Source organism: Aquarana catesbeiana, linkage group LG05 (assembly GCF_042186555.1).
Source record: "Aquarana catesbeiana isolate 2022-GZ linkage group LG05, ASM4218655v1, whole genome shotgun sequence".
Classification (NCBI taxonomy): Eukaryota; Metazoa; Chordata; class Amphibia; order Anura; family Ranidae; genus Aquarana; species Aquarana catesbeiana.
In genome coordinates, this window is record NC_133328.1 from 631,318,535 (window position 1) to 631,330,803 (window position 12,269).

A 12,269-nucleotide genomic window follows, 5' to 3' on the forward strand; every position below is an offset into this window, starting at 1 on the left:
CTCCCACCCTGCGTACTCGGTTCAGGTCAGTGGCTGGCTAGATATTAAAGATGGGGATGATGCCGATGGCACCTTTAGAAACAAGCCAGCAGTGGTAATTCCATATTTGCATTCCATTAGGTTCCAGCATGAAGATGCTGAAGATTCTGGCGACAATGAGCTCATCTTCAGCAGAAGCTCTCCTATCCACATCATCATGATAATATGAGACTGTTGGCTTGTGCGGGAGGCTCCAGACCTCAGCCGTCTCCTACTTAGGAATTTGACAGCTGCGCGTCTGGTTTCCTCTTCCATCATCCCACCCCAAGGTGTCCATTCACTCATCCTCCCTCCAGCACCAGGCATGACCACAAATACAGACTGGACCACAAGATAAGAAAAGAGACCATCATACATTTCCTTCAGCTGGAGCTCGGAGCGGACTGAATACACGGATCCCAGGTAGATGCTGGAGCGGTCCGTCTCACACCCGTTCACCATGTCCAAGTGCTCAGAAGAACTGTATCCATTCTCTGATGGGAGGTCATCACAGAACATCACCACTCGGTCCAGTGGTTGAGTACGCCGGCTCGGGGAATGGCCATGGTGGTGGTTGGATGACTTTTTCTGTTTCACCTTCCTCCTCTTCTGCTGCTGCCCTACGTGATTCATAATGCCCAAAAGTCAGGTAAAACGACCAAAGATGGAGCCAACTCCCAAGTCTTTTCAGTCTTTGCTTCTCAGCATTTCACCGTGGTGCCTCCTCATGGAAAGTATCAATGTCTTGCCAGCTCCTCCCTCAGCGCCCTCCTCAGTTTTGCGCTCTCCAGTTACATACCAAGCCTTTGTTTGCAGACTACAAAGTTACTTCATATCCAGAGACAGTGAAAGACAACCCAGAAGATACAATGTCGCCCGCCACCAGCAAGCCCTCTGGTGGGTCAGGGAACGTCTTTAGCATCACACATGGAACTCTCCGAAGTCTCCGGGTTTCCTCCACAATGATTCCTACTCTTCGCTGTGATGCTGGAGCACAATTGTCTGCCACGGGTCGGGTGTGTGTCTGAGAAGAGTTAAAGCTTTGGGCGTGACGACTCCGCCATGCTTCTACATGTTACACAGCGATTAAAAAAAAAAATAATAAAAAGCTGAGAAGGTAAGGGAGGGAGGAAGACGCTACGATATGTTGCCTCTGGCTACCTGTGGAAGGAGTGGGATCTCCACCCGATTTGACAAGGAGGAACACTCAACGGGTACAGCCCAGGGATGGCACAGCTAGGTTGGCAACACTGGTCAGGGGGAAGAGTCATCTCCCACTCAGGGATACAGGAGAAGAACCAGAAGGAACAACTGAGAAGACCACACAAGGAGCTCATTGAGGCCATCCAACCCAACATCAGTTTTTATAACACACAAAAATTAGGTTCCAGATGTAACTATTCTACTTTAAAGTCAGGAGTTAAAACAAGTGCTCTGATTGGATGACACGGGAAGCATCACGTCTTCTGTATTGCTACAGACAGGGTTTCTGTTAGAAACCATGGGAGCCCCATACAGCCAACCTGACAGGGCCCCCCCACCCCCAAAATAAACTCAGTTTATTATGCTTCAGTCATGAATTAACACAGTGAGTGATCGGTACCGATCATTCATTGTGTTCATTCAGGAAAGGATGGGGCTGGTAGATACGACTTTTACTGGACCCATCCCCCACTCTCCATTCTGAAGGATCCTATTGTGCGCTTGCAGCTGCCGGCGGGAAGGAGAGGAGGGACGCGGGCAGCACTGCGGGGATATGGAGGCACACAGGGGAGCCTGGGCAGCAGGGGAAAACATATGGTGCACAGAGGGTGATCAATGTGGTTTGGGAGGAATAACTGGAACCAATCCCCTGTATAGCTGTCTCTGCAGCAGCTGAAAGCCAGTGGGAGGGAGAGGAGAAGAGAGCCATACAGGAGAAGAGTGCGGTGAAGGAGGGTTGGGTGGGGCAATTACTGGATCCAAACCACCCCCCCCTTGTGCACCATAGATATCCCCCTGCTGCCTGAGCCCCCCTTGCTGGCCCAAAAAGGAGGACCGGTGGTACCCCCTTATCCACGGCCCTGGCTACAGGGGTTACAACCGAGTCCCAGTAAATGTCCCTCCAAAGTGGAATGTAAATGTGATAACCTAAATCGGCTTAATTTCTTACGACCATTAAGACCCAAAAACTCATAACCAATCAGAAGTCCTCTTTGGATTGGAAATCTGGTTGTTCTCTGCCTGCTCTTTGACCTCCCATATTAATTATATCTAGAAGTAATTTGGTAACAGGTTAAAGGATGACACACATAGTGCCGTCTATTCTCCCGACACCCAGGGATCAGTAGAAGAACCCAAGACCTCTCTCAATTTTCTCCTGTAGCCATTAGAAGGGATCATACATTAAACAATCTTTGCTGTTTTGGCTCCCCTACAGGGCCTTACAGAGGATGTGATTGGTTACAACAGGTAAAGCGGCCCAGACATGACAATCTGATCAGCCAAAATAAAAGAACCCCCTTATAATTGTGTCCACAACAGACAACTAGAGCAACAGTTTTGACTCTAAATAACATAAGCTGTGAAAAATAAATTAAAAGAAAGAAGTAGTAATTTGCCATTACTACCTCCTGTGGTAGGACGTTCCACCGCTTTTACAGTAAAGAAACCTTTCCTATGTTGATGGGAAAATCAACTTCACGCCACATAGAATATCCCTTTGTCTGTGTCAGGGATTGATTTATAAAGATTACTGCAGGAAGTGGATAGAAGTATTCAGGGGTCCCTGTGCTCTACACAGGTCATATACATATATGGGACCTATAGGTGTAGGAGAGACTCCTGACCGCAGCCTGGCTGGTTCGTTACTCCGCACAGACTTGTATACAGAACACACATTGTCTCCGGCTCAGCATTGTTCTTGGCTGGTGGAAAATTTCATGTTACGGCACGAGCGAAAAAATCCTAACAGTAGATGTGCCAGGACGCCACTCCGCTTTTATGGAGGACAGATGAGATGTTCTGCAGATTACTTTGTGCACCCTGCAGGCATATTACCTCATTGTGTGTACTCTGCTTTACTGAAGGTGTGATCCTCCGCACCTTACCATGTGTACTTTGCTGTATTGCTGGTGAGATGCTCTGCAACCCACCATGTGTACTCTGCTGTACTGCTGGTGTGATGCTCTGCACCCCACCATGTGTACTCTGCTGTACTGCTGGTGTGATGCTCTGCACCCCACCAGGTGTACTCTGCTGTATTGCTGGTGAGATGCTCTGCACCCCACCAGGTGTACTCTGCTGTATTGCTGGTGAGATGCTCTGCACCCCACCATGTGTACTCTGCTGTACTGCTGGTGAGATGCTCTGCACCCCACCATGTGTACTCTGCTGTACTGCTGGTGAGATGCTCTGCACCCCACCATGTGTACTCTGCTGTACTGCTGGTGAGATGCTCTGCACCCCACCATGTGTACTCTGCTGTACTGCTGGTGTGATGCTCTGCACCCCACCAGGTGTACTCTGCTGTATTGCTGGTGAGATGCTCTGCACCCCACCATGTGTACTCTGCTGTACTGCTGGTGGGATGCTCTGCACCCCACCATGTGTACTCTGCTGTATTGCTGGTGAGATGCTCTGCACCCCACCATGTGTACTCTGCTGTATTGCTGGTGAGATGCTCTGCACCCCACCAGGTGTACTCTGCTGTATTGCTCGTGAGATGCTCTGCACCCCACCATGTGTACTCTGCTGTATTGCTCGTGAGATGCTCTGCACCCCACCATGTGTACTCTGCTGTATTGCTCGTGAGATGCTCTGCACCCCACCATGTGTACTCTGCTGTATTGCTGGTGGGTTGCTCTGCACCCCACCATGTGTACTCTGCTGTATTGCTGGTGGGATGCTCTGCGCCCCACCGTGTGTACTCTGCTGTATTGCTGGTGGGATGCTCTGCGCCCCACCGTGTGTACTCCGCTGTATTGCTGGTGGGATGCTCTGCACCCCACCATGTGTACTCTGCTGTACTGCTGGTGAGATGCTCTGCACCCCACCAGGTGTACTCTGCTGTATTGCTGGTGAGATGCTCTGCACCCCACCATGTGTACTCTGCTGTATTGCTGGTGAGATGCTCTGCACCCCACCATGTGTACTCTGCTGTATTGCTCGTGAGATGCTCTGCACCCCACCATGTGTACTCTGCTGTATTGCTGGTGGGATGCTCTGCACCCCACCATGTGTACTCTGCTGTACTGCTGGTGGGATGCTCTGCACCCCACCATGTGTACTCTGCTGTACTGCTGGTGGGATGCTCTGCACCCCACCATGTGTACTCTGCTGTATTGCTGGTGAGATGCTCTGCACCCCACCATGTGTACTCTGCTATACTGCTGGTGAGATGCTCTGCATCCCACCATGTGTACTCTGCACCCCACCATGTGTACTCTGCTGTATTGCTGGTGAGATGCTCTGCACCCCACCATGTGTACTCTGCTGTATTGCTGGTGAGATGCTCTGCACCCCACCATGTGCACTCTGCTGTAATGCTCGTGAGATGCTCTGCGCCCCACCATGTGTACGCCGCTGTATTGCTGGTGGGATGCTCTGCGCCCCACCATGTGTACGCCGTTGTATTGCTGGTGGGATGCTCTGCACCCCACCATGTGTACTCTGCTATACTGCTGGTGAGATGCTCTGCACCCCACCATGTGTACTCTGCTGTATTGCTCGTGAGATGCTCTGCACCCCACCATGTGTACTCTGCTGTATTGCTGGTGGGATGCTCTGCACCCCACCATGTGTACTCTGCTGTATTGCTGGTGGGATGCTCTGCACCCCACCATGTGTACTCTGCTGTATTGCTGGTGGGATGCTCTGCACCCCACCATGTGTACTCTGCTGTATTGCTGGTGGGATGCTCTGCACCCCACCATGTGTACTCTGCTGTATTGCTGGTGGGATGCTCTGCACCCCACCATGTGTACTCTGCTGTATTGCTGGTGGGATGCTCTGCACCCCACCATGTGTACTCTGCTGTATTGCTCGTGAGATGCTCTGCGCCCCACCATGTGTACGCCGCTGTATTGCTGGTGGGATGCTCTGCGCCCCACCATGTGTACGCCGTTGTATTGCTGGTGGGATGCTCTGCACCCCACCATGTGTACTCTGCTATACTGCTGGTGAGATGCTCTGCACCCCACCATGTGTACTCTGCTGTATTGCTCGTGAGATGCTCTGCACCCCACCATGTGTACTCTGCTGTATTGCTCGTGAGATGCTCTGCACCCCACCATGTGTACTCTGCTGTATTGCTGGTGGGATGCTCTGCGCCCCACCATGTGTACTCTGCTGTATTGCTGGTGGGATGCTCTGCGCCCCACCATGTGTACTCCGCTGTATTGCTGGTGGGATGCTCTGCGCCCCACCATGTGTACTCTGCTGTATTGCTGGTGGGATGCTCTGCGCCCCACCATGTGTACTCCGCTGTATTGCTGGTGGGATGCTCTGCACCCCACCATGTGTACTCTGCTGTATTGCTGGTGAGATGCTCTGCACCCCACCATGTGTACTCTGCTGTATTGCTGGTGAGATGCTCTGCACCTCACCATGTGTACTCTGTTGTATTGCTGGTGTGATGCTCTGTAGATCACCATAGGTACCTTGGTGTACTTAAGGTGTGAGGTTTTTCACCTCACCATGTGTACCCTGGCGTATTACAGGTGTGATGCTCTGCACCTCACCATATGATTCCTGCTGAACCGAGTGTGATGCTCTGTACCTCACAATGTGTACCCTGATATCTTGAGGGTGTGATGCTCTGTAGATCCCCATGAGTACTCTGCTATACTGCAGGTGCAATGCTCTGCACTTCATTATGCATACACTGCTGTACTTCTGGTGTAACGCTCTACAGATCACCATGTGCACGCTGCTGCACTTCTGGTGTAATGCTCTGCAGTCACTATGTGCACCATGCTGTACTGCTAGTGCAATGCTCTGCATATCACCATGTGCACCCTGCTGCACTTCTGGTGTAATGCTCTGCAGGTCACCATGTCCACGCTGCTGTACATCTTGTGTAATGCTCTGCAGTCACTATGTGCACCATGCTGTACTGCCAGCGTAATGCTCTGCAGATCACTATGTGCTCCCTGTTGTATTTCTGATGCAATGCTCTGCAGATCATCCTGTGCACCCTGCTGTACAGCAGGTGTGTGTTGTGATTTATGATACAGAGACCTGCAGACTATTCCTCGATGAAATGTAAGATACCTGCCTTTACTATATGCCCTGCAACAGGTGCGATAATCTGCATTGCTTTCAAATTGGTGCATTGGATTTGTTTCTTGCAAAGCGCTCTGCACGGTGTTGTACTGGGAGAGATCCTCTGCAGAGGTCACGCGACACCCTCTACAGCCGAGATTCTGTGCGCGATGCTCTGCAGGACTGAATGCACGCAGCGGTATTAGCAGGAGCAGACACACCCGCTGCTGTCTTATTGAAGGATGACACAATTCTCGCCCCGACAAGTCTCCAGCATAAAACGAAAAGAATTTCTCAAATCTGCGGCGCCTCCCCCGGGCATGAAATTCCTCGCCAAGCAGGGGCAGGGCTGAAAACCATCAGCCAATCCCACAATACCCCCCGAGGTGCTTCTCCTGCATGTGGGTTAGAGAGCCGTCCCGGGGGGTGGGGGGGAGACAACGCTGAGATGATCACACTGTACTCACTTGTGTCGGTGGATGATGGCGTTGAAGAGGCGACCGTCTCGCCAGTTGCTGGTGAAGTTGTCGCAGCGCAGACCCTGGTAGCCTTCCGTCATGCGCTGTGACCAGAGCAGGAGCTTCTCTTTGGCCGTCATGTCCTCAGATTGCCCGGTGACCTGAATGTCCGAAATCTGGAAACAGAGGAAAGAAAGGAGGTCAAAGAATGGAACCGCCAGCGTGCGGACATGTGCACACAGCGCAAGACACCACCCCCATCATCAGCACCACCACCTTCACATCATCAGCACCACCAACCCCTTTATCAGCACCACCACCCCCATCATCTGCCATACAGGAGGGGACATGGACATGCACATCCACCAGAGCACCAGTGCATGTCTAGAGCAGACATGCACCACCACCTCCATCATCAGCACCACCCCCCCCATCATCAGCACCCCCCCCCCCCACATCATCAGCACCACCACCACCCCCCACCATCTGCCATAGAGGGGACAAAGACACGCGCATCCACCAGAGCACCAGTGCATGTCCAGAGCAGACATGCACCACCACCCTCATCATCATCAGCACCACCACCACCACCCCCCCCAAATCACCCCCCCATCATCCGTACCACCATCCCCATCATCAGCCATACAGAGGGGACAAGGACATGCACATCCACCAGAGCATGTCCAGAGCAGACATGCACCACCACTCTCATCATCATCACCACCACCACCCCCAAATCACCCCCCCATCATCCGTACCACCATCCCCATCATCAGCCATACAGAGGGGACAAGGACATGCACATCCACTAGAGCATGTCCAGAGCAGACATGTACCACCACCACCCCCATCATCAGTATCGCCACCATCCCCATCATCAGTACCACCACCACCCCTATCAACCATACAGAGGGGACAAGGACTGCCGTGCACAGACCAGGAACCACAATCCCCGAGATCCTTCCTCAAAACGTGACAATGGTGGCACTTCCCCAAATCTGTCCCAAATGTGACCACAAACCTGACCAAACCCAGTGCTGAGTGAGGAGGAGGAAGGGGGGGGGTCCCTGAGACTCAGGGCGAGGGTCATACTACAAGTTTATTATGGGGGGGGGGAGAGCAATGTGCAGCAGGTACTTGGCCTCCCCTGTAAACAGCAGTGCAGCCAACAGGCTCTAGAGGTCTCAGAAAACATAAGTACATAAGAGACTCAAGCAGTCTCCTGTAACATGAGAGCAACCTCGGTCACTTCTTTCAAAATTATAATCCGTCACAGTCAGGTCTGAAGAGCAGACGCCTGTATTATAAGTGAGGGCCCTAGCAGTCTCCTGTAACATAAGATCGATCTCTAAAAGCCTCCTGTAACACTAAACAGCCTTTATTAGTGTCCAGCAACAGAAGAGCAGTCTCTAGAAGTCTTCTGTATCATAGAGCAATATCTGGAAGTCTCACGTAACACACGAGCAGTCGCCAACCGTCTCCTGTAACCCACCAACCATCTCCTGTAACACAAGAGCAGTGCTAACCGTCTCTCAGCCTCGATTCCTCAAACATGTGACTCTCAATTTAAAAAGAAAAAATACTGTGATACCTAAAGCTGGGGACACGGAATACTGAATACTGAATGTCTGATGCCCCACGTGGGTAGTGATCCACATGCTTTACTTTTTTTTTTTTGGCAAAAACAAACGTTTTCAGCATATAAACACAGAAAAGAGAAATTATAAAAATAAGACGCAGAGTCATCCGTTAGTCATATGTCGGGGACGTCAGGAAGTGTTCTAGGATGATCCACCCAGTGTGTGATCTGCAATGTACATGTGACACTGCCTCATAGTCTTGGCATGGACCCAAACCCTGCACACTGGTATGTTTAATAGGACAGCTGGTCCGAAAAACAGAGACCCCTCTTCAGGACAATGGTGGACCACCTTCTGCCTTTATGGACAATCTAGATTTGAAGGACTCCAGCGGCCTCTCAGTATTGAACACAACAAAAGAGACATCACTGAGGCTTCCAAATGTCTGAGGTTGATGGTCCTGTCTAAGGCCTCCAAGTCGGAGTCTCTCCCTAAGGTGTCAGGCCTCACCCGAACCCCACTTCCCAAACCCACCTTCCCACCAAGTCTACCGCCCAAACCCACCTTCCCACCAAGTCTACCGCCCAAACCCGCCTTCCCACCAATTCCACCACCCAAACCCGCCTTCCCACCAATTCCACCACCCAAACCCGCCTTCCCACCAAGTCTACCACCCAAACCCACCTTCCCACCAAGTCTACCACCCAAACCCACCTTCCCACCAAGTCTCCCAACCAAACCCACCCTTCCACCAAGTCTCCCAACCAAACCCACCCTTCCACCAAGTCTCCCAACCAAACCCACCCTTCCACCAAGTCTACCACCCAAACCCACCTTCCCACCAAGTCTACCACCCAAATCTGCCTCCTCCCAAGTCTACCACCCAAATCTGCCTCCTCCCAAGTCTACCACCCAAATCTGCCTCCTCCCAAGTCTACCACCCAAATCTGCCTCCTCCCAAGTCTACCACCCAAATCTGCCTCCTCCCAAGTCTACCACCCAAATCTGCCTCCTCCCAAGTCTACCACCCAAATCTGCCTCCTCCCAAGTCTACCACCCAAATCTGCCTCCTCCCAAGTCTACCACCCAAATCTGCCTCCTCCCAAGTCTACCACCCAAATCTGCCTCCTCCCAAGTCTACCACCCAAACCCGCCCTCCCACCAAGTCTACCACCCAAATCTGCCTCCTCCCAAGTCTACCACCCAAACCCGCCTTCCCACCAAGTCTACCACCTAAACCTGCCTTCCCCCTGATAACTTTTTCAAAGTTCTTATAAAGGTAATAAAGAAATGGTGGTAATGTCACAGGTCTCTGTTAAGGTAGGTGAACATATAAAAATGGCAAGGGTAGGCCAACTTTCCATGCCAGGCAGGGTTTCTATTCTTCTGGCCACAGAGTTCCTATAATATCTATATCATTATGCACACTGCATTTGCAGAGCTTCTCGCCAGGCTATATCCCCCCCCCCCCCCATACACCAACAAGTCAGGAAACGATAAGTGTGGAGGGGAGGGGGGGGAGTGAGTCACTGCGGACCGCACCCTGCAGACTGTGGATCACGCCAGCTGCACAGGGTACATAATGTGTGCCAGCTTCACCAGCTGAGCTAAGAAAACGCCAAACGGGGGGAGGAAAGAGGAAGCTGCCTATACAAACATCCCTTTCTGGGACGGAACTGAAGACCATTTCAGACAAGACAACAGATGCAGCATATCACCAGCATACCTGACTAGGGGCACCATTTCCCCAGCACACCCTACCTGAGCCACCAAATCTATGATACGCCTGACCTGGTCCACCATATCCCCAGCATACTTTACCCGAGCCACCATATCCCCGACACACCCTGCCTGGGCCACCATATCCCCGGCAAACCCCCGACTTGGGCCACCATATCCCCGGCACACCCCCGACTTGGGCCACCATATCCCCGGCACACCCCCGACTTGGGCCACCATATCCCCGGCACACCCCCGACTTGGGCCACCATATCCCCGGCACACCCCCGACTTGGGCCACCATATCCCCGGCACACCCCCGACTTGGGCCACCATATCCCCGGCACACCCCCGACTTGGGCCATCATGTCCCCGGCACACCCCCGACTTGGGCCACCATGTCCCGTCCCTGACATAACCATTTTGGGCCACCATATTCCCGAAACACCCAACCTGAGAACTTCTATACCCCTGACACACCTGACCCAGGCCACCAGATCTTCGATGCACCTGACCTGAAAGCCATCAGATCTCTGACACACCTAGACTGGGCCACCACTTCCCTGAACTGGGCCACCATATACACCACAGAACACTTGACTTAGCTTTCCCTGACTTGGGCTACCATAGAGCTAGTAGACCTGTCCTGACCCTCCTATCCCTGGGAAAACCTGACCTGAGCCACCATAGTGTCCTCATCCTTGACCACCATAGTGCCTACACACCTGACTCCATCCATCGTCACATTATTTACCTGGAAGTGGAGGATTATGGTCCAGATTAAACCCAGGGTCAGCTTGGGGTTCCCATCTGCGATGTCGTCATTTCGAATGTTCACAAGTTTCACCTGCAAGAGGGACAACCAGACACATAAAACTTGAAAGCTTTAAAAAACAAAAAAAAACAAAAAACGGACATCTGTCCAAGAAAAACATGGCGGACACAATGCACTGCAATATATTGTTTATTCAACTCTTTGCTGAAAGCTCCTTCACAAAACGAAAACCCAATGAGGCGAGACATTGGACGCGGCCGTTTCTTGTGATCGTTTCTCTGCCCCATTGAGAAGAAGTGGAGCAGATCGAAGATAAACACAGATGATGGACAATCGGCAGTTAGCGTTTTAAGGAGATGAATCACTTGATTCTGTAATCGTCTCACAGACCGTCAGATGTCCCGAAAACGGAGATGGAAGGCAAGTGATTGCTTATCTTCATAAATGATTCTTATCTCAGCACTTGTTACTTTCCTTTCATCTCGGTCTCTTTATTTTTATTATTTTTGTACCCCACTAGGGAGATTTCCTCTCACTTCCTGTACTGTGTACTCAACAGAAGTCAGAAGAGATCTCTCCAAAAAGGAAGAAGACATTTTCTCTTAGTCACAAGAACAGGTGTCCCTATTTCAAGATTTCCCCAATCAATTTTAATCCCTGGTAATAACATTTTAAGGGCCACTGACTGCCTAGGAACGCCCACTCCTCCAGACTGACACCCACCCATCAAGGCACTTCAATATTTGCAAAACTTCACCCTTGAGGAAGTCCACTGCTTGCATCGTAGCCGAGAACTCTTCAGGAGGACTGAGGCCGGGTGCTGTGATATTTTCAGGAAGCTACGGACAGCCCCCTGCCGGCCCCTCCCACCAGCCATAATCTGGCTGCATTGCATAGAGAAGCACAGGGACCCAGTGATGACATCACAGGGTCTAAAATAACAAACTAGGGTCTATGTAATGAAAATAGCTTTTCCCATTTCTCATCATGTTAAATCTGGGTGACAACACTCACCATCACAAATACAGAAAGGGGTTCAAACACTTGCACACTCCACCCCCCCCCCCCCAAAAAAAAGTTTTGGTTATAAAAACATTTTAAAGCCTAAAGGGGTTGTAAAGGTTATTTTTTGTTTGTTTAAATAACAAACATGTCATACTTCCCTCCTCTGTGCAGTGGGTTTTGCACAGAGTGGCCCCAAAACTTCCTTTTCTGGGATGTCCCGGCGGCGCTCCTGGCTCCTCCGCTTCTCGAGTGCCCCCACGGAGAGCCGCCCCCCAGGTCACTGGATTTGATTGAACCCGATCGTTCCAGTGACGAGAACAAGCCCAGCAGCTCCAGCCGCTGTCTCAGGCCCTCGTTTTTGGATAGATTGATAGCAGCGGGAGCCATTCTATCCAACAAGGACCTGAAAAAGCGTCTGGAACTGCTGGGCTTGTTCTCGTCGTTGGAACGATCGGGTTCAATCAAATCCAG

The 12,269-nt window shown here is 51.4% G+C and overlaps 1 protein-coding gene across 15 annotated transcripts in view; it reads right to left on the reverse strand.

The window, feature by feature from the left end:
- PLEC (plectin) overlaps positions 1-12,269 on the reverse strand; it is a 292,355-nt gene that overhangs the window by 57,789 nt on the left and 222,297 nt on the right. For all 15 annotated transcript variants that reach the window (XM_073632331.1, XM_073632329.1, XM_073632330.1 and 12 more), the window contains 2 exons: positions 10,773-10,865; positions 6,729-6,895 (listed from right to left, as the gene is read on the reverse strand). In XM_073632331.1, the coding sequence (XP_073488432.1) occupies positions 6,729-6,895; positions 10,773-10,865 (260 nt within the window). The remainder of the gene's footprint in view (positions 1-6,728; positions 6,896-10,772; positions 10,866-12,269) is intronic.